The sequence below is a fragment of the Podarcis gaigeae genome (assembly GCF_964106915.1).
Source record: "Podarcis gaigeae genome assembly, chromosome: 7".
NCBI classification, from domain to species: Eukaryota; Metazoa; Chordata; class Lepidosauria; order Squamata; family Lacertidae; genus Podarcis; species Podarcis gaigeae.
In genome coordinates this window covers 40,175,577-40,198,728 of record NC_139683.1, presented here as the reverse complement: position 1 = coordinate 40,198,728, position 23,152 = coordinate 40,175,577, and the positions used below count along the sequence as shown (strand labels likewise).

The window sequence follows — 23,152 nt, the reverse complement described above, 5'->3', positions numbered from 1 at the left end:
TTTTCTGTTGGACATAGAAAGGAGATGTGCTGAATAACAACTCGCATTATCACTGGCCATTGACCATGCTTTGGGGGCAGATATGAGTTGTTGTTTAGCAACATCTGGAGAGCCAAAAGTTCCCCACATCTGGCATTGTGGTTACAGATTAGTCTCTGACACAGAGTTGTTCAGTGTGGGACTGTGTTTGACATACCCACCTGAAAATTTTCTTCTCTCTAGATTAGCATTACATAATGAATCCAGCTCGCAGACACTTCCACTCTCCCTTATTCCACATCTTATTGACATTCTTACAAAGCCGGCTGTGTAGAGTAGGGCTGGTGACCCAATATAGGTTCATGTTTCTGAGCAGGCAAAAATATTTCATCTGGCTGAGAAATGGCTCAGGTGCAGCATTTGTGAATGCAATTCCAATTCCCCTTCCCCAAAAGAAATGCAGAGAGGAGTTGCATGTGACTGATTTGCTCAAAAGTGTTGTTGCCTTCATTCCTCCACTACATAAATCCCATCATTCACTCAGATATGTATGAACTGGGCCACAACATTAGGACAAAATATGCCTCCCTTTTTATGTTACATTACAAAGCTCATGTGTCAGCCCTTTCTGTCAGTTTTCAACCACCGTGTTTTCATGTTCACCCAAGCAGTTTCTGAATAACCATCCCCATCCTTTTTGCAGTTGGAGTTAGACAAAAGGCTGCTCAGCATAAATAAGATTACTGAGTTCTAAGGAGCTGAACCACAATGTATCCTGCATAACACATGTGAAATTAGACTACTGTATTCAGAGTACTTTGTGTCTTCTGCCATGTCTGAAAATACTTTTAATAAACTACTATTGCAACGCTGAGGGATATGGAGGAATCTATATAGAGTGTTCAGCAATTCAGAGCTTTCAGTCATGGTGGATGACCCGAGAATACAAATACTGTAAAGTAAGATGCCCGATTAGAGCACTTCATCTCTGGCTGACATTTATTAATGATGTCGAGCATTATTTAGAAGAAATATTGAAAAAGCTATAGTAACATTTCTAGTCTTTTATTTATTAAGCTTTTATTCTTATTTTTGTGCGTTCTCTGAGGTGTCTCTAACCAAATTTCAATAACAAAAGCATCCCACATTTAAATCAGCTCATAAAGGTCTACTTTGATTGTGATTTAAAATTTAAATTTAAATTATTAAAAAAATAGAGCAATTTTGAAGGGCATGACATTTAGAATATTAAAGAGCTGCTTAAAATATGTAGCTCCAGTGTTTTAAGGTATTTGAGAAATCTCATGCCTGTTTGTATCTTAGTATCTTAACCACATGTAGCCAGAAGATAGAAATGAAGTCTGTTTCAAAAGGGAGAAGAGGACATCATGGAGAGAATAAAGAGGAAGGGCCAAAGGGCACCTTTCTGTCAGTAGTATAGACCAAGACATTTACGCTAGATATTCCTAGGACCACCATAACTCCTTCCCATGGTGGGAGCTTAATGTGGATTAAAACTTGCATGCACCTTGATTTTTTTGGATGTTGTCCACATCACATTCTCCCCATCCAACTAGCAACCCATCGTTTTACAACAGTAATCTCTGATTTTGCCAGTGACACTTTAGCCCCTGGTTTGGTGTTCTGGTCACTGCTAGACTCCAGGGTCATGATTCCTAGGAGTCTAAAAGGTTCCTGTGTTCTGAAACCCACTATTTAAACATAAAGTGGTATGCATTCCATCAACCAGACTTTTTCAAAAAACACCACCAATGTGCCTTTCTTCACCATATGCACCAACATGGCGAAGCAGTGTATTTTTAAGGTCTGTAGCAGCAAAAATAAACATTACTGTGGTATACTTTTTAAAGAGACTGTCCGATTAGTGAGCAACGAGCTTTTGCTGGCAACTGTATACTTTAGCAGATGTATGAAGTAGAATGTGAACGTATATATTCAGCAGCAAAAATGTTTAAAGTGTTGAGTTAGAATAGGGCAGTTTTAATGTTATAAACTGAAGGACTCGGTGATTATTTTCAATGGACCTGAGATAGCAAGATTATTAACAGTACAAATTGAAGCTCAGTTTTGTATACCTATTTTAACATTTCCGAACATCTTACATTTTGTGAGGTAGGTGTCTTCTCTTAAATTTCTGCATGTTGCTGGTGATACCTTTTTCTCTACCTTTTTCTTTCAGTTGTGCATTGCTTGCTACAACCTTCTAAGTAGCATCATCTTTGATATTTTCTGTGATCAAGTGTGTCCCACTTTCGGAAAGGGATGCTCAGCAAAGTTTACATGACTTCCACTGTGTCAAATTACTGTGAAACATTTGCTCATATCTGTGAGAGCAGCACAGGGACAGACAATTCAGTTCTTGATAGATGGTCTGGCTGTTACACTAGTGAGAACAGTTTTGATAATCTGGATGAAGTGACTCTGGGTAATTCGTGTAACAGAAGAGAAGGAGAAGCACACATTTCTTTTAAATCACCAAGGAAAAATTCAGAGATGTTTTTTGTTAGTCCAAAGTGAGAGGCAAAACACAGATTCCACCAATACGCATTTATTTACTAGAGAATTTTATTTACTAGAGGTTTTTTCTGTGAGACTAGAAAGGTTTAGCTACCCATGCACTATATTTTTTACATGGGGTGTCTTCATACTGAATTATCCAATGAGACTGCCTTGTTATAGGCAGAAAGGGAGAAGAAGACTGCTCATTGTGTCCTTTTATGATCAGAGGGGAAATGATATTATCCAAGCCCCTCTTGTACAATTTCAATGGAACGTCGTTCCTTCCTTCTGGAAATAATCATGTTCTAGAATGCTAATCACAACTGTGCAAGGTTTAGCCTGGCCAGGCAGGCCCTTTTCACAACCTCATGAGTCTACTGGTTGAAGGGTGATTGACTGTACAGCTGTGGGTTCATCTGCTTTGGCATCCACAGAATTCCCTCCTCTCGCTGGATTTTGCACCAAAGTCAACTTTGTAAAACAAGAGAAGGGATTGGACAATTTGTCTGTGAAGAATTTTAAGGAAACCAGAATATAACCGTAAAGCTTAAAAATGCACGTTTGCTTTTATTGTTCATTTCTTTTTGTGTTGTACAGTAAGCAACTGTGCAATTGTGTGTGAAGGGTAGAATGTAATTTTGGCTTGTATGTGTGTGTTACATCTCCATCTTTAATCTTCAGGTCCAGGTTCTTCGGAATGCTGGAGAAGAAGTGACCCTAACTGTATCCTTTCTCAAAAGAGCACCTGCGTTTCTCAAACTGCCCCTCAACGAAGACTGTGCATGTAAGTATCAACTGTTTTTTTAAAAAACAAAAACAACCCAAACAAACCCAAGTCTTGAATCTATCATAGGAGCCCCAGAGCCACTTCACACTACTACTTTTTAAGCCTGCTTCTGTGAATTGCCCTGCCTTTGTTAATTTACAAATCATAGTTTGGTTTTTGTTTGCTTATTTTTGCTGAGAATTGCATGAGTTTCTCCCTAGAGCTGATTTTGAGTGTTTCATTTTAAACCTTTGCTTTAGAGATGATGTTATGCTCTCAACTGATTACAACTTGCTTTGAGTGCTGTTAAAGTTCTTTGACTTAACGATAATTTGTCCAGAGTATTTGCATTTCATTTCTAGATTAATACATAATGGCAGAGATTTGGAGAAGGATTGGCATTTCCCCCTCTAACTTGGCAATTGAGAGTGAATATATCTGTCTTGAGGACTTTTCATTTTAAATTGCAGTCATGGGCTTGAACAGATTGCTCTGCTTTAAGTGAAGATTAATGGAGTCCATAGTGATCAGTATTTTGTTTTTGTTCAACCATTTAAACTGATTAGTCTTATTGGGAAATAGCAGAAATGGAGAGATAGCTGTCTTCCTTCTATAATTTTAATAAATTGTAGGGACTAGTGCATAGTCTGAGATCGCTCTGTCTGTGTGCTATAGTTGCCCTGTGAAGATTATCACCAGGGTTTCCCTCAGCCTTTTAATTAAGAAATGGAAAATATTGTTTTAAAAAAGCTTCTGAAATGAATTCAAATAGCCTCCTACCCATTAAATAATTCCCATTGCATTATATTCATTTATTTTCAAATGTTGATTAACTTGTTGAAGGTGTTCTCATTTCTATCATTATACCAGTTTCTCCTTTATTCATACTAATGAAGATATTTTATATTCATTTGATATTGTCAAAACAATTCACTCCTTTCAAGTTTCAAAAATACTACATGTACACAGTAGAATTCGCACACCTACTTTCTTTTTTACAGCCAGAAGACTATTTGGGGGTTGTGAAATAATCTAGGATCACCACAGTTATTTGCTTCAGAATTTATAAATGGCTCTACTTTCATAGAATACCTGGGTGGTGTATCGAAATAGAATGTAAAAGATAATGAAGATCATAAAACAGTGTTGACATTTATAAATCTGTACCTTGATGGCAATGCAGTTTTTTTTTAAATAGGGAAAACATCTGGTTATCACAAGTCTGTAAGATTGCTTTGCATGGCAAAGAACTCCCCATCCCTTCAGTCCTCTTTGATGATCTTCATATGCATGGTGGTTTTTGAGAGCTGATGCATTTAGTATCCCTGTAATGCAATTAAAACACCCTCTGTAGCAGAAGCAACAGCTGTGCCCTATGTGTGGCTGAATTGTAACTACTGTATGACAAAACCAATGTCAGTTTTGATTATGAAGTGTGCGTAGTTCAGTAAGCTGTGATACACTTTTGTATGTATTTATGTTTTTATTAGGCATTCCTAGTGATCAAAGCAGTGGTACTTCATCACCTCTGTGTGATAGTGGTTTACATCTTAACTACCATCCCAATAATACGGTAAGAAATGTTTTTTTTTTACCTTGCTGCCAAAAATCTGAAAATTTACCACACATGACTGTTAACTGAGAAGTTTACACAATCTATGAGCATGCTGGGAATATGCCAGTTTCAACATTAGGTAGACTCCATAGAAGCAAAGTGTACTGTAAAAACCCTTTTCTCATTATGCAGCTATAGGTGAGAGAACTTTATGCTAACTCCTGGTTTAGTACTGGAATGAATTCAAACTGAGACCACAACTGACAAGTGGATAGGATGCTGAGTACAGTCACTTTCTTAAAGAAAGTAACGTAGAGTGAAATGATGGTGGTGGTCCCATCCAATGTGTTCTCTGTTATGTCACTAGGAGAATGCCAGGACCTAATAATTTATTTTGGACATACAGCATATATTTGGCTTTCTTTTCCCCCTCAGAATTAATTCTAAATTGGATGTGGGTTGGAGGAGTGTTCACTCATCGCTATTTTGGCTTGCAATTCAAATTATCTTAGTGAACCCACACTAAATTTTAATTATGTTTTCCCCTGGACAATTCAATTTTACTGCTACATCCAAACTGGAACAAGGTCTGATTTCAAAAAACTGCCAAACTAATTGGAAACAAAGGTAAGTTTGTGTGTTGTAAAAAAAGGTATCAGCACCAACTCTCATGGAAGAAGCTTTTTTGTGCTTTGTTTGAACATCACTGAGCAATACATCATAGGTGCTGACAGACCCAGAGGCTCAAATAAACACCTGAAATGTTGCAGCATTATTCTGTAGTCTCCTGTCTCTGGAACCAGCTAGAAAGATTCCATCAAGAACATTTTGACACTTCTTGCTTCTGCGGAGGCTACAAATACTTCACGATTAGTGTTTCTTACAACCCTTGTAATATTTCCCCCCTTTCATGTCTGCATGACCTCAAAATGTTTGAAAGAAAATGTTGTTTTAAATGTCAGCATATCCTGTTGGGGTGCTTGTTTTTCTTACCACAAGTTTATCTCTTTTGCCACTATAATATCCATAGAAATGAACACATGAAGAAAGGTAAAAGCACCTTCTGGATAGAGGGGCATGAGAGTTATTCCCTTTATCGGTGATGTGAGCCAGAGCTCTGTTGCATGAATGGTTTGTTTTTCTTTATGGTGCAGGCTTCTTCTATTCATTGCAGATTCTAGGATAGGTCTATCCTCAACATCTGAAGTCCTTAGGAAGGATATAGATATAATGCTCATTACACTGGCGTCTCTAGAAACACCCCTTCACTTTCTCCTTTTTGAGTATATGGTGCCCATTGAATAAAACCAGCCCTCTCTTTCTTATATTTGATGGCTTCACTTACGAGCATCCTGCAGGTTGTGGTATACTATATAGTTCTCTCTTTGTATAGAAGGTAGAGATTAATGTTACCCTTCCCAGAGAACCTTACAAAATAAAACCTTTCCTGATATACATATCCCACTTGTAGTGATGAGCATTTTGCAACTAGCCAGCTCAGAAGATTTTCACTGGGTGATCTTGGACCAACCACAGACTCTCAGCCTATCTCACACGGTTGTTTTGACAATGAAATGGGGAGAAAGAGGACTATGAAACCACCTCAAGCTCTGTGGTGGAAAGATGGCAGAGAAATGTAATGTAATATATAAATGAGGTACTGTTTATTGTAGCTGCTGATGGTAACGTCAAAACATCAAAGTGTTTGAAATATTTTTCAGGACACACTTTCATGTTCTTCATGGCCTACGTCTCCAGGGCTTAGGTGGGAGAAGAGGTGGTGTGATCTCCGATTAATCCCGTTGCTTCACTCCCGGTTTTCCCAGTATCTCCCAGGGTCAGATATGTGCAGGTAAGTAGATAGAGGAAATATTTTCTCCATATACAGGAATATGCCAGTTGTAATTTTTGAAGTGAAGGGTCTGAGAAGGAGAGGTGCTCTCAAACTACCAGATCATTTTTTACCATCGTTAGAGAAAGAAAGGCATTTTTTTACTAATAAGGAAAAATAGATGTTATGTTAGCTGGGGCTGTAAAACACAGTTAGTGCTAGAAACTAATATGATTAATACGCTAAGGTACAACTTTCCCCGAACTTCTAGATATCAGAGAAGGAGAGAGAGTCTTACTATTTACAAAATAAAAAATAAAAAATACCCTCAGTAATATTAAGTAGAATGGGATTTTTTCCCCTAAGTCATAGAGTAGAGCTATTGAGTATGACTTAGTTGGTTAAAATCCAATTTTAGCTAAGTAAATTAAAACCTGTTGGTACTCAGGCGGAGCATGTTGATTACTTCTAGCTGGAAATGTAGCTCTTTCTCAAGTTGTGCACGGGGCAAAGAATATAACTAAGAGACTTTTGGCATGACTACAAAACCCTTATAAGGCATGTGGAGGCACTGATTGCTTGAAAGAATTTCACATCCAAATCTCCATGCCTAGAGAAGCTAACAATCTGTTAAAAGGCCTAGTACCAGTCAGCCATGATCTTTTCCTCAGAAGCTAGACTTGACACTAGGACTAGAGTCTCCATGACAAACTATTCAGTGTTTTCCTGTGCTCTAGCCCAGGAATACTTTATTAGGAGTAGTGGCACTGTGTACCTAGCTTTCTGGAGGTGGTATTTCTGCCACGTAATGAGACAGGGAAGGGCAAGGCTGTGTGGAGGCTGACGTGATGAAGGCACCCCTATGTATCCAAACCTGTGGTCCCAGCAGGGCACCTGCACAGCACCAATCCTCCTCCCAGGTGTGTGACACTGCCCTTCCTGCTCTGTTCTACGTCGCTAGGCTGGAAACTGTTTTTAGTTGACTCTGATTGGACAAAGGAAGGTAGGGTAGGATGGGCCAAATTCATATTGGTAAAGGTATGTGTTTATTTGCAGGCTTCTAATGGACAAGGAAATCAGAAATCAATATGCTGGTCTCTTTTTCTCAACCTGCAAATCCCTATGAAAAAATCTATGTGGCCCACCCTCTACCCCACAGTGTTAAAGAGGAAGGAGTGTTACAGCTAATGCAAAATGCACTGGACCAACCTGAACCAGAGAATAATATCCCCTGTGCTGAATTTTTTCTTAAAAAAAAATAAATCAGATCAACCTTCTATCAAAATTTGTCTGACTTTAAGTAACCCAGATGTAATGGATAGAAGATTGATTTTGAACGAACTGCAGCTACAATTCCCACATTTCTCATGTCTAATCTCAGTCATATATTCATCATGAACAAATTGACTTGTTGTACAATTTCCAGTCCACACTCAGGAGATGGTTTTAGGGCATGAAATATCATCGTGCTCTCGTGTTTCTTAAGCCACTCAGACCCATGTACTTTCTGGAGGAAATTGGGCCTTTACTGCTTCAGCATTTCAAAGGTTTTTATAGGCTTGATAATTATCTGTCATTTGGATGTAGTAAATCAGTCCACAGAGCATTACAGCAGATAAGTCAGCTGTGCAGAATAGCGGACACAGAATGCTTGGATGCCCTCCCCTCATATTGATAAATACATTGCACACATTCATTGTGTTTAGGTTATGTCCAAATGTTGGGAAAGTGCAATGTGAAAATCATTAAAGTTATGTGGATCAATTCTGAGTTCTCAACCCTTTACCTAATTAGTTTTTGAAGCAGATCATATTTGAATTTTCATTAAAAATCTATAATTTAGTGGAGCGTGCCAATATAGAATATTATGCTTTAGTGCTTTTATAGAATATGGGGAGGGGAAACTCTTAAGAAAGTTATGATAGATTTTATTACAAAGTCTTGTTCTTTATTTTATTATTTAAAAAGTTCAAAGATATCTTTCTAGTCTTCTCATTGAAAGTATTTTCCCCTTTATTTATTCAAGCTCTGAAAATTTAGTGTTGATGTAGCTTCTGTAGTTATAAACCTGGGTTACTAGTGATCTATTCCACAATTAGGGAGGATGTATATGCTGTGTCCAGACCTGTAGAACCTTTCTTTGTTTTTTTGCACAGACTCCTTCCAACAAGTCACCCATTGCTTTTAGAATTGCAGATATGAAGCCACTGTTGTTTTCTTCCACAATAATTGCCCTTTATAATGCACTTAGGCTTCAGTTCTATTCACACATACCTGGGGAGTAAATCTATTTGAACTCAATGGGGTTTGCATTTGAGTAGATGCTTAGGAATGTTTTGTGGCACCAATGGTGTAAATTTGCCAGTGCCTCCATTCTTTTAGTGCATTAAATCAGGGAAGGAGAACCAATGGCACTCCAAATGTTGTTGAAGTCCAAATCCCATCAGCCTCAAATAACATGGGATGATGGAAGTTGTAGTTCAGCAATACTGTTATGGACTCAGGTTCCCCATTATACATCAAGAATAATGTTTACATTTATTTAATCAATCAGTCAGTCAGTCAGTCAATCAATCAATCTTCAATTATGTTCCTAGGGCAGTTTATATAAAAATACAATTAAAAATGTAGCAAGATACGGATAAGCTCCTTACCAACTATATATCATTCTTGTCTAATAAGCAATTCCATATGGTGGGAGGTTGCCAAAATGAATTCTTTGCTTCTGAAAACACACCAATTTTTATCCTAGCTCCTGTAGAAGCTAAATGATGCATCTGTTCTTGTTTTGGGGAATACAGTGGATGCCATATTGAAATAATGAAATTCTCCAAGGTGGATGACTCGGATCCAGAATCAGCATGGTCAAAATATGTGGGGGGTAAAGCTGAAGAGCTATGTGCCACAAATTGCAAATTGCAGCTTGTGCAATCTGCCAGGCTACTACATTTTCAAGCTTTGCGTCCTGAGCAGATAGCCCAGTGTGAGCAATCTGTATTCAGTTGTTCTGTGGGTTTTGCCAAGATTTTTCTGGAAATGTGCCATATACAAAAGCTAAATATAGAAGAGAATGACTCATAAAATAGGGAAATCAGTAGCAGTTCAATGGCTGACTTTTATTGTAGGGCAAGGGTAGGTAGAGGGGAGTGATTTTGAAGCCTTTTGACAAGTATTATGAAGTTGGTAATGTCGGAGTAGGTGCACTTGTCTCCTGACCTAATCTATTACGATGTGTCCATAGGCAAAATGCATTTCAAGTCATCGCTGTGGATGGCATTTGCAGTGGAATAATTCAGTGTCTCTCGGCTGAAGACTGCATTGACTGGCTACAAGCAATAGCAACGAATATTTCCAACCTCACAAAGCACAATGTAAGTATGCCTCTAAGTTAGTTCATCAGATTTCCCAGTTACATTTGATCCTGACTGTCATAAAGGCCTCTTGGGTTTACGCACAGAATTATCTGTGCATAAACTATGCTTGAAGCTTCCCCAGAGAAGTGAACTCAAGTCTGTCATCAGCTCAGAATTTTGAAAGCTTCTTGGAAGGGGAATTATTTTTTCCTCGTGGCTACATAGTCCACTTCATGGCTATCAGTATTATTTCCTTTTTTCCCTGATATCCACCGACAGAACTAGAAAGAAAAGTAGAGAAGGTATTGTGCTTCCAAGATATGCAGGCTTTCAGCATTCCTATTCTGATACCCAGGATCATGGAAAAGCTCTTTGTTGCCCCCCTCCCAACCGCCTACCCCATGCACAAAGTAACACAGTTAGATATCAGGTTCAAATCCCATCTTCTCCAGAGAGCTCACATGGTCACCTTAAGCCAGAGGTCAGCAAACTTTTTCAGGAGGGGGCTGGTCCACTGTCCCTCAGACCTTGTGGGGGGCTGGACCCACTGCCTCCCGAAAGCACCCCCTCCCAAAAAACACCCCCCACCTATGCCAATCACACTGCAGCCGCCAACACTGCCTTGTCTTCGGCAGTGTTGGCGTCCTCTGTCTCGGCAGGGCACAGAGCCCAAACCGCTGGCCTGGGCAGCGGAGACAGTCTCCACGCTGCTGCCACTTGCTTCCTTCTCAGCCACTTCCTCCCGCTCAGTTGCCTCAGAGGCGTCTGTGGCTTCTGATTGGCTGCCGGAGCTTCCATCACGGAAGTAAGTCTCTATGCTGTGAGGTCTCTGCACCACGTCTGTTTAGCGTGGGGACTGACCGAGTGGGCAGGAGGGTCCGCAAGGTTCGCGGGCCAGATTAACGAGTCCAGTGGGCTATAGTTTGACGACCTCTACCTTAAGCCAATTACAGTCTCTCAGACTTATCTGCCTACCTTCCTCACAGGCTTGTTGTGAGGGAGGAAATATGCAGGAGAAGGGATCATTATCTTCAACCGATAAATGGCCCTTTAAATTGTGTTGTAAATACAAACCCTGCCAAGGTTAGTTTCATTTGAGTGCAGCTGATGCTTGCTGCAAGTGGGGCTTGCTTTCAGCACTGAATGTAAGCCCAGCTTTTGGTGGGGAAAGTTGCATCAGATTCTTCTTTTGCAGCCATGGTTTGAAAGGATCAGGACTACAGTTAGGTGCTCTCCTAATGCTTCCTGTGGAATGTGATCATGTGGCATCAGGTGACTGACAGCATGCTCACCTATTAAAAATGGCCCGTGGAAAGTTGGCCAGTTCTGAATCTAGAAGACGTTCAAAATAAAAAAGCATTTCGCAGAATGTACATTCATGCTCTAATGGCTACAATTCCTCCTCCTACTTCCAACCTCACTGCAATATCTGGGGTCTTCCTTCTCCCAAACTGCCTTCTGTGTTTTGCCTTCTGCCCCAGTTGGACTTGTCCCAGATTTAAAAAGCTGAATCTTAGAGAACGAACAAATTGTGTGAAGTATATTTATATGCTACAGTTCCTTCTGAGTATATAATCTCAGTGGCGATGGTGATGATGATTTTAGGCATCCTTGCATATCATTCTATAATATTCCTAGCTGGAATTCCCGACTGATATTATTCTGTGTCTGTTCCCACCAGTACCAATTACTTTCTCCCCTCCCCTCCCTCTCAACTGTTAAATATTGCCCTACTTTAGTTTAGTTTTGGTATCATATTGAGTTCTCTGAATCTTGCAATATCCTCCACAGGCTTCTAAAATTAATTTTGTTTCTAATGCCGGGAACATACTGAAGAATTTTGTATCTTGTGGAGATTTATATCCAGCTACAGAACCATTCCAGCTGGTGTCAATACTGAATTGGTATTGCAGACTTGAATCTGTCTGCCAACTGTAATGTTCTGTGCCGCACTCGCCAATTCCCTCACTATTTATTCATCTTGATAGTGCTGTCACTGCGTATGGCTGTCAGTCTCATGACAACCTTGACAAATGGGACTATTGCTAACCTTTGTGCTTACTCTATAACTATTTTCTATTACTAATTTTAGCTTGTGCTTGGGAATATTTTTGGTATTTCAAGGAGTGATGTTCTTACAGTTGCAGCAAACATTTTAAAGCCAAATTTCAATTGCCTCTGATTAATTGCTTCTGATTAGCACTGTAATTATTGCCACAGAAATAATGATGTTTTAACACATTGCTATTATGTGGCATGTTTTTACAAAATTGTAATGTATACAGCAAATTCATAGGCAGTTAAAGTTCCCCATAGTCCAGGCAGGAAAACGTGGGGGAGAGGAGTTTATTCTGGTAATGTTGTATGGCTTGGCTTAAGCTTCAGCAATCCATGGAATGATTTGAAGTATGGAGTAAGATCTTCTGTTCTGCACTTCTGTGATGTGTGCTGAATGTCCCAATCCCTCCCACAATTAGCTGTGCCTGGTGTGGTTTTGTCCTGAGCTCTGCAATGGACCATGTTGGCTCTTGTATGGCACACAATGCAATGGTCCATAAGCAAGTGTAAAGAGATGCACAATGGGGCAAAAACTCCCAACTTCACATAAACACTGATGGTGTCTGAAATGGTATTGACTGACCAGGAAAGGGAACCTGAGTTTGTGTAACTCAATGAAAGCTGCTGCGAATAAAGCAAATTCCATGTCAGAAATTGTTAGAAGAGGAATAGTAAATAAAACTGTCATATAATGATATCATTTTTAAAAATCTATGAAAATTCTGGTCACTGCATCTCAAAAAGGATATTGTAGATCTGGAAAATAAAACAATAAAATGCATCTCTCCATCGTGTAGGTTATAGTATTTGTAGCTTTTTAGGGTAAGAATATGAAAATGTAAAAATAGCCTCATGGGTCAAGCCAATGGCCTATCTAGTCTGGCATCCTGTTCTCGCAGTAGCCAATCAGAATCCCATAAGCAGGATTCAAGCACAAGAGCCCTCTCCTCTCCTTTGGTTTCTTGCAACTGGTAGAAGAAGAAAAAGCAATTATGGGAAGACGGATATGATGAAGGCTTATAAAATATAGATGATGTAGAGAAAGTGGATAGGTGAAAAGGTGTTCTTCCTCCTGATGCTAGAACCTGAGGCCATCCAATGAAGCTGAACAGTAGGAGATTCAGAACAGACACTTGATTACCAGTTGCTGGGGAGAAGCGGCGAGAGAGCACAGTTGTGCTCATGTCCTGCTTGTGAGCTTTCCATAGGCATTTTTTTGGGGGGGATACTATGGGAACAGAAGTCTGAGCTAGGTGGGATCCATTATGGCTCTTCTTATGTTACTATGACCCTACTCCTTGTTTCCAATAATACTGTAATAGTGTATGCATTACAGAGCCAAAATTAGACTCCGAAGCCAGGGTTGGGAATTGCTTCATTACGCCCCTCCCCCGGGATGAAGGGCTGGGACTCTTGTGCACCTCTGCTAGTTAGTGCAGCATCTCATACAACTCAGTGATAAGAAAGGAGTATCAAGTAGTTCTTATATGGCCAATTATTGCGAAATGTCATAAAGCTAAATGCTCATAGTTAATGTCTTGCCAGAATGAAATTACCCCTTCTTTTCTGTGACTGAGTCCCCTAGCTCCCTTAATGTCTTTTTTGTCTGAAGGGGAATTGATCTGTAATCTAATCATAATGTTCTTTTAAATGTTAGTCGACAGGAAGAATTGAATATTTGACAGCATAAGCAGGAATTGAGCATTCCACTATACAGGGACATTTGAGGACGAAGAAAAGGACATTTAGCCACAGAGTTACAAGAAAATAGAATATTTATCAACAAAAGAATGCTGCTGGAAATGTCTGTGATTCAACTAACTGAAACAAGACGGCTTCTGGCATACATTAAGCTGAGGTTAACAATTTTTGTGCCACCTCAGTGCAGTGTATAATTTTGCTGGGGTTGCCAATGATTGCAGTGTCACTTGACAAGCTGTGTCAGAATGGCAAAACAGTTATTGAGGATATCTGCAAACATTTAAACAAGCTGAAGTACAGCATATTTTCTGATCTGTATTTGAAATGCGTTCTTGTTTGCTCTTGGCAAGAGTGTCAAGATATCTGTCTCTCAGAAAGTAAGTATAAGCTCACTGAGATGCAAAGATGGACTCGCCATGCCTTTGTGGAGCACAGAGAAAACAAATCAAGATAAAGCGGGATAAGAAGAGCCTCAGCTGGTGTGGAAAGTATTACTTGAAAGCCTTATGGGCCAGCTAATCCAAGGTTAAGCTCTGTAAATCACAGTTTAGTTTGTGTCAGAGAATACTCGTAGCTTGCTGCACAGTCATATCAAGAGATTCTGGCACCAGTTAATGTTGCTCTAAGTTGGTAGCTCTTTGATCCTTGCAGCACAAAGATTGCCAGAAAACAACACAAGGAGCCAGGTGGAATTTTCCTTCCTTTTTCTGCACTTTGCAGCTGATTGGCTTGCGAAGATCCTGTTGAGTTTCTGAGAGGTTAACCCTGGAGATGCCTGTCGCTGAAATAGCCTGAAAAACTGAAGACCTGTGCAAGTTGGCAAGAGGATGGGTGACTTGAAACAGCTGCTTTTGGATATGGAGGAGAGGCTGTAAAGAGGGCGGTGGGATAGCAGTAACCACAGAAAACGTAAGAGGGTGGGCAAAAAGAAGAGGGACTTGCCCTTTGTATTGGAAGGATATTGCTCTGGTCTAAATTTCTGCTTTTACATAGTGTTTCATGATCACAGCCATTTAAAGGGCATCTTAGGGCCCCGTTGCCAGTGGGAGCACCCACAGGGGGTCTTTTAATCAATGTTTGGACCCCAGTGTAGGCACCATAATGATCACAGGAGATGTCATAAGTGTGTCTCTCTTAGTGACTTCTCATTGTTCCACATGGAAGACCATTGGGTGATTTGGTGGTGACTCAGTTCTTCCAGATTTCCTTGCATGGGATTCTGTTTACTGTTTTGGCTTACAGCAACTCTGGGGTGAAACAACATTTGCAGCATTGCTTCCCAGTAGGAACTGCGAAACTTTCAGCACACCTTGTGATCCCCAGTGAGAAAAATATGCTGCCTTTGTGTCACTTCTCTTAAGCAGAGGAGGCCTCATCTCTCTTTCCAAAGTTGCACTTTCTCCCACCATCTGTTGAGATATTGGGACATAATAGCCATGGCAGAAGCCTGGCCCTTCCACAGTTTATTTTGAGCACTGAAAAGCACCACACATTATAGGTCATTCAAAATGAAAGATTGGCTAGATTTTTTTTTTAAAAAAATTGTTATTAAAGATTTCTTAGTTTACAAAAATATGTGCATTGTCTCTTTTTTCAAGTTGTGTTTTCTACAGATCACTTTCATTTGTTGTGAGACATTACTGTTGCATACAGTGTTAGGTTAGGAAGAAAAGGGGGAAAGAGGGGAAGGGTGAGTGGGGTGGGGTTGGGTGGCAATGCTTCTATTCTTCTGCTTAGTGTATGTGTGGGGTTTTGTGTGTCAGCTTCACTTTTATGGGACTATTCACTTGTTGTATTTCCTTGGTGGTGAGAGAGGTTGGGGGTGGCTTAGGGTGCAGTTGGTTGTCTGTAGTTGTCTGTAGTGAGATTTGTTTTTTTTGTGTGAGTGGGGTATGTGTATGTGTGTTTTTGGATCAGGTTAGCTAGATTGATTCGTATGCTGTCGGCGGATTCTTCTTGTTGTCTTGTTGAGCTGTGTATGTGATAAAGGGGAACCATACCGGGCTGAAGGCATCTTCTATTTGTCCCTGTGTCAGTTTCAGTTTATTGCTTAGTTTTTCTAATAAGGCTGTTTTCCATTCTATTTGATACCATTGGTCCATGCTTACTCCTGACAGGTCTCTCCATTGTCTGGCTATGATGCTTCTGGCTGCTGAGAGTAGGTGGGTTATCAGCTCTTTATGATGTGAGTGGGCGTTATTATCTTGGAAGTTGTTTCGTGGAGCCAGTTCTGGGGTGACTTCTAATACTTGCATAGTTATTTTGCATATTTCTTGTATGATTGATGTCCAAATCCAAGCAGCCAAAGATTGGCTTGATTGAAGGCTGCAGCCCATGCACTGGTAAGCTAGAGATTTGATTACTGCAACACACTCTACATGGGGCTTCCCTTGGGTCTGATCCAGACACTTCAGTCCATGCAAAATGCTGTGGCTAGACTGGTGATGGGAACAGACTACCACAAACACATGACAATGGTGTTAGGGATCTTTAGCTGAGATTCCTGCATAGCAGGTGGTAGATTAGATGATCCCTTCCAACTCTACAATTCTGTTATTCTGAAAGTTTTTAAAGAATGCACACATACATATATAGACACACACAGTATACAGTCAAACCTCGGTTTTCGAACGTCTCGGCTGTCAAACATTTCAGAAACCGAATGCCAAAAACCTGGAAGTGAATGCTTCCATTTTTGAACATGTCTCAGAAGTTGAATGGCTTCCAAGGCGTGTTTATCCATTTTTTCAATTGATTTTGTTGACCGGCAATTGCACCTCGGTTGCCGACTGTTTCGAAAGTCGAACGGTCTTCCGGAACAGATTACTTTCGACAACTGAGGTTCCACTGTACACACAAAAATATAATCTGTCTTCATATCCCAGATAATGTTGGAGTAACTCACAATTTAAATTCATAAACTTGCAAACAGGGAAGAAGCAACCAACTCAACTCCATTAACTGCAACAGTTCAAATTGGTGCCTGTGCTGCAGCAGCTATAAGCTTGACCTGTGTGGGTCAAGTCATAGGGGGAGCTCTAATGTTTCACAGTTGTTTAATAATTAAGGACACAATTATCATTGGGCTCAATCTCAAGCAACACTGGATTTAATTGAAAGAAAATGGGCCTTAACAGCTTGAAGCAGTTCAGTCTCTCAGATCAAAAGTGTGTGTCTTAAGATCTGGTTGAATTCCCAGTTAAATAGTAGCTAGTTTAAATAGTTCTCTCTGATAGTGATATGTATTCATGAAATCAGGCAATATAGGCAGATTAGTGACATTGGGAATCTTGCCCAGGCAAGGTTCTGAAGCTCCTTTCTCCATTATTGAACAAGTGTTCAAAGAGAACCTTGCTGTGCATTGCCTGTACTGCCTACTTCTGTTCTGGTTTTAGGGTTCCTTGTAAAAGAACTTTGCTTAAGGGAATGACTTCACCTTTCTATCTTGTTTGTAAGTTGTTGAATATGCCTAACAAATCCATAAAAAAAAAATACTTGAAAACAACAAAGCGTAGAGGCACAGAATGGTTCAAGCACTCGTAACTTGTAAAGAAATCTGAAATGCCTTTAAGATTAAACATTCAACTATGATAAATTATCACTGCAGTGTGAAAAGTGCTCTCCTAGAAGCGAGAGGAAAGCAGTTTCAGAAAATTAGAGGTAAACAGATGTGCATTTGATCAGTCTAGTAGATCATCTATGAAGCTCTCCAAGCTGCTTGCATTGTTAACATGCAGCAGTTTCTTCATGAAAGTTCCACTTTCATTACAGTGGAGATACGGTATGTAATGATGACAGATGTTTCAGCAGACTGGGGACACTGGCTGCTAGGTGTAATTTATGCAGTGGAATTTTGAGAGTGTTACTCGAAATTCTATTTTTGATTTACAGTTGCAGTGGGTTGAAGCAAATTTTTTTTTAAGCATATGCCAGTTTTGTTGTCGTTTCCCTTTGCAAAGGAGCAAATGCATCAGTGGGATGTATTGGCCTCACAGCTATTACAATACAATCAACGTAACTTTATGTTAAATGCTGCTGTTCATGCAGCTCTAAATTATTCATCCCAGGATTTGGAGAAGATGAGTCATGTTGATGTGTGTGTGTGTTTAAAAAAAATTAAATATTTCTCAGCACAGAATTGCTTTGCATCTTCAATCATTTAGCTTAAGGAAAGTGAGCTATTGCAAGCCCAGCAGCATTACTGTGTGGGAGGTGAGTATCTTCTTAACTCTGTGTGAGATATTTCAGTCAAATAGCTAAAGTTTACCCAGTAGTCAAAAATAAGGGGTGGTATCTAATTGGTGTCCCTCTACTGACAGAAGGTATCTGTTTGGTTTGAACAGGAATTGAATCAAGTTTTGATCACTCCTTGCAGCTCCAAAATCTGCTGTTGAAGTACTCTGACCCTCTGGAGCAAATCTGGGCAGATTAGCAGGCAGTGAAATCTTTGAAAATTGCCTCCCTCCTAGGGAGGCAAGATGCCTTGAGTCAGCAAAGGGTCACCAATTGGATAATTCCCAATGATGGGTGTCTTGGGAAAGTAAAAATGCTGCTCACACATGCTAAACCTCAGAATCAGAGTTAGGACTTGATTTTAGGTGATAATTGCCATGCTCATTATGATGACTGGCATAGAAAGCATTACAACTGAAAACAATAATTATGACGACGACTGTTTAATTTTAATATGTCTTTTAAGCAACACTTTGGTGACTGATAGCCACTTCACTCCAGGGACTGCTGTGATGGGAACTCCAGGTAGCTCATTCAGGACTTATCCATACCTACTTTTTGCCCTGTGCTTTCTAGGCACAAGTTCATGCTTTCACGCTCTGTTTTATCCCTCGGAGCTTTCCCCATGAAAACCTGTTCTTTAAAATTGAAGTGCAATAAATGGGAATTTTGGTTTTTCGTGGATTGCGGTTTGCTCCAGTTCAGCGGTTTTCTCAGGGAAAGCTCCAGAACAAAAAAAGAGCACTCAGACACAGAGCTTGGAAGTGTAGACAGTGGAAAACGTACCTGGAAAACACAGAGGAAAGGTAAGTGTGGAGAAGCCCTCCATTTATCAACACTGTCAGGGCAGGTAGTCACAGACCCTCAGAGAGAGACCAAAGCACTTTACAGCTGCTGTTGAAAGAAACTAAGCATTTGTCACTTGCAGTTGCCACATAGCCTGATAAAGAAAGGTCTCCTCACTTTATCATTGGGCAAAAATAGTAGCATGATATTTTCAGGGTCATTTTAATGGCAGCCACTGGAAACAGAAAGGAAAAGATTGTCAAAAAATTGTACAGTGGTACCTTGGGTTAAGAACTTAATTAGTTCTGGAGGTCTGTTCTTAACCTGAAACTGTTCTTAACCTGAAGCACCACTTTAGCTAATGGGGCCTCCTGCTGCCACTGCACCGCTGCTGTTCTCATCCTGAAGCAAAGTTCTTAAACTGAGGTAATATTTCTGGGTTACGGGAGCTGTAACCTGAAGCATATATAACCTGAAGCATATGTAACCCGAGGTACCACTGTAGTTGAAATCATCATTTGTTTTATTTCAAGCTTTGAAGATACACATTTTCACACACACACCCCACATGCATATATTGGCATTAGTCTGTTTAATTAAAAAGGAATTACAGGAGATTTGCTCATTTTACTCCCTCATTTAATCTATTACAGAACACAAGCAGTAGCTTTTTGTGTAGTTTTCTGAAAAGTGAAGATATCCCATCTTTGGGAATTTTAAAGAAGAAATACGCTGCTGTTGTTTTTATTGCCATGATAGGGCCTGAAATGTGTTCTTTAAAAACTTTTGCTATATCTTTGTGAATAAAGCCACCAATACAATAGATTTTTATCATTCCTTTTTTCTTTTTTTTTTTTGCTTCTTGGTGCTTCTTCCTTTTGTGAAATACTTAACTTCTGCCATCCTGTTGTTATTTTTTTCCTCTTTTGTGAGTACTAAAAGTTTTCAAATGTACTTGAAGAACAAATAATATGGTGATATGTTCACTACTGGTTATTAACCAGAGAGTAATCTTGAATCGAGGAGGTTGCTGATGTGAAACTACCGTAATAATGCTATTGACTTAATCCTGCTGGTGCCTAAGGTCTTTCTAATAGGATAATAAAACTGGAAAGGTGCTTTGGTTTCACTTTATACCTTCATTCTGGCACAATAAAACCCGTGTTGCAACTCAGCACCAAATCACAGGGCAGATGCCCTTAATGTGGAATTCCAGTCATGGTAGCAGGTATACTAACAACTCCAACAGGAGAGGTACCCTTCTCCTTTGCTTCTTATTTACAGGGCTCTCCAGCATCAAAGCAGATCCTCAGTGCTGTACACAAATACCAAGGAGTCAGAGACCTTAGACATGTGCACTCCAGCCATCTTGGCAGCATTTTGATTGTCCTCATTAGATGACTAGTACTTCTAATCACAGATGTTGTAAGAACTCTACTGGTCCTATAGGAGGTGATAGACCAACATACCTTGCCCTATATCAGCACCATTATTTGTTGCACCTGCTTATTACAGTTGCCACACACAAACCTCAGCAGGGCTCAGAACTTCAGGGCAGCCACTGTAGCCATCTGAAGCTTTGAACTGTCCCAAACTTTCCCTCTCGGTAGACTGTTAATCAGCAACAATACCAGGTGGGTCACTGAACTGTAATACAAGCTAATACCTGGGATAGGTAGCTTGTACATCAGAAGATAAAATCAGAATTCAACATGTCCATAACAGATTGGAGAACTAGGCCCAAACTGACAAATGTAAGGTACTACACTTAGGCAGGAATAACCATAGTTGTGTGCATGACAACTGTTGTTGGATTTTAAAGTAAAGTCCTTTTACTTCAGTGTGGAAAAGTGGTGGTGGTGTTTTTTTAGAGGGTCCCTTAAAAACAAATCCAGTGAGTAGACCAATTTTTGGTGCTTAGTAGCCAGCTTTCTGCACTTCAGTTACACCTCAGGGGAAGACATGATGAAGCATCTTCTCTCATGGGGCTTTTTTCAGATCAAGAAGCTCAGGCAGACTCCAGAGTCCAGGAGACATTCTTAATGGAAAAGGGGGGCACACAGCCAGCTGCACCCACCATAATTTAAGAGAAGTTTTAAAGTGGTCTGCGGATGTTCAGAATAACTGAACCTCTTTTGCAAGAGAAGAAAGCTAACATGAAATTGAAGAATGGTTCTTTGTGTAGCATTAATATTGTTTGTTATAAGAAGTCAGTTAACCTTGGTCCCAGGGCCTGAAGGAACATTATGCTGTACCATGTGCTTTGTCAGTGTCTGGATAGGAGATCCTGGGCACCCTGGGTAAATTTCCTTGAGTTACTAATGGAAGATAGAGAATAGAAATCTAATAGGTAAATAAGAATATTTCCATACCACATGAAGTAACTGAGCTATCATGAACCTCTTTTTATGTCCATCTCCCCTTTTTAATAATTTTATTGCATTTTTCAAAAAAAGAAAACCCCACCTGGTTAAGTTTTTACAAAATATATCATAGATATGCACATGTAACAGTATAATAAAACATGTTATTTCCTTACTTCAATCCATGAATAATGGTTACTAGAATACAAAAATACCTGGTTTATAAGTTGATTTGTAATATGTGATGAATCTACTACCTGAATGGAGAAGCTAGATAGCATAGCTTCTGAGTTCTGAATGGGGGAAAAAAACAAAAACATTTAGAGGAGACAAAATGCCCTTAGCGCCATTGCAATGTCACGACCTGTGGCAGTTCTCTGGCACTTTGCCAGTGCTGCAGGCTGGCGTAGGTCATTGCAGTGACACAACATCATGGACTGGCACTGCTATGCTGGAAAATATCCACCAGCTCACTTGACATATATCACAAGGTAGCAGAATCATTACCCTGCTTTATGGTTACTGTCTATTTGCTGTTGTTTTTAACCAAAAATTATGTCTCTGCCTATATGCACTCAGTCTGCATTATGTTTTCTTGAAGAAAAATACCTGCACATTGTAGACTGTTTTGGTAAAGCGTGTTCTCCTTCATGGAGAGCACGTGTTGCGGTGGGGGCCGCCAGGACACTCCAAAGTTGGGGGCGGGCTAAGTGATCGTTGGCCACTGATGCGATTGGGGCTTCCCTTGTTGTTGGGAAGAAATTAATGTTGCCATTTATTGATTGACAGCCAGAAATGCTAAAACTCCTTGCACGAGGCTAGGGCAGCAATCCTATACCCACTCAAGAGTAAGCCATACTACACTCAGTGGGACTTAACTTCTGCTTAGTGATGTTTCGGGTCACACAGTTAAAGTACATTGCAGATAATTGGACAGGAAGAGGAATTGGTACTGGACGGTGGAAATGAATGTACAGGGCCTATCTAATAAATCAATGAAATTTTGTTGCTTTTTTCTGCAGGGCCAGAAATCTTTTTCTTTTATAGTAGCCCTGGAATTTCCAGACTGAATGCCATCTATGAATAGTCAAACAAATTACTGTAAAAATTATTTACCATATGTCAAAGAGATATGATCTATATTGCTTTAGTGCAACATTGGACCTATATTTACAATGAGAGTGGGAAATCTAAATAAAAACATCACTGGAAACTATTATTGATCATTACAGAGTCACATGTTTAGTACTTTAAAGTTTGCTTCCATACCATGCTGCTTATGCAAAATAGTGTTCCATAGGTAATTTATCAAATGATAATGTGGTTTTGAAAAGTGGCTTGTCAGTTAGGATTTTACAATTTTATGTCTGCATCTCAAACAAAGGTAAATTTTAGGTAGTAAACATGATATTATACTTCCCAGAACTAGAAGTTTCTATGTGTAGATGCTCCTGACTGAAAGCTCCCAGAGGAAATTATACTGGCTATAATACAGTTAAAATGTGTTAGATTTGCACACTATTATCTCTACATTTCCTCAGTATTCATCCTGCCTTCATCAAAATATTTCTTATTTTTTTTAAAAAAACAAACAAAGTGGAAATCATTTGAGTTTGTGTCATTCTTGACAGTCTTGGGTCAAGCTGTATCTTGTTAAATGTGTTTTCATTTTACTGACAAGTGAGAGATGCCTAGAGAGAGTGGGTGTTTCGTTCCAGTTCATCCCTTTGTTTACAGCTGATGGTGCTGCTAGCACTCTTGGCACACCTCTGGAAGAATGTCACAGAGTCTTTGTCACTTCTGGATATTGCTGCAAAAAGCTTTCCCATATTCACTTTCTCCATACGTGCAGAAAGCTTTTATCTCCAAGATGCAAAGCCTTGATCTCCAGGAGTAGCTTGTTTGTTTGACTGGGTAACTGAGGCCACACGGTGGCAGGGGCCTCCAAAAAGCTGTGAGGGTGAAATAATTTGCATGCCATTAGCTGACCAAGTAGTTTTCAGATTG

General features: G+C 39.8%; 1 protein-coding gene across 3 annotated transcripts in view; it reads left to right on the top strand.

The window, feature by feature from the left end:
* The window catches only part of SNTG1 (syntrophin gamma 1), a 231,328-nt gene that overhangs the window by 147,057 nt on the left and 61,119 nt on the right, over positions 1-23,152 (top strand). For all 3 annotated transcript variants that reach the window (XM_083747840.1, XM_083747839.1, XM_083747841.1), the window contains 4 exons: positions 3,181-3,283; positions 4,756-4,838; positions 6,542-6,672; positions 9,893-10,022. In XM_083747840.1, the coding sequence (XP_083603966.1) occupies positions 3,181-3,283; positions 4,756-4,838; positions 6,542-6,672; positions 9,893-10,022 (447 nt within the window). The remainder of the gene's footprint in view (positions 1-3,180; positions 3,284-4,755; positions 4,839-6,541; positions 6,673-9,892; positions 10,023-23,152) is intronic.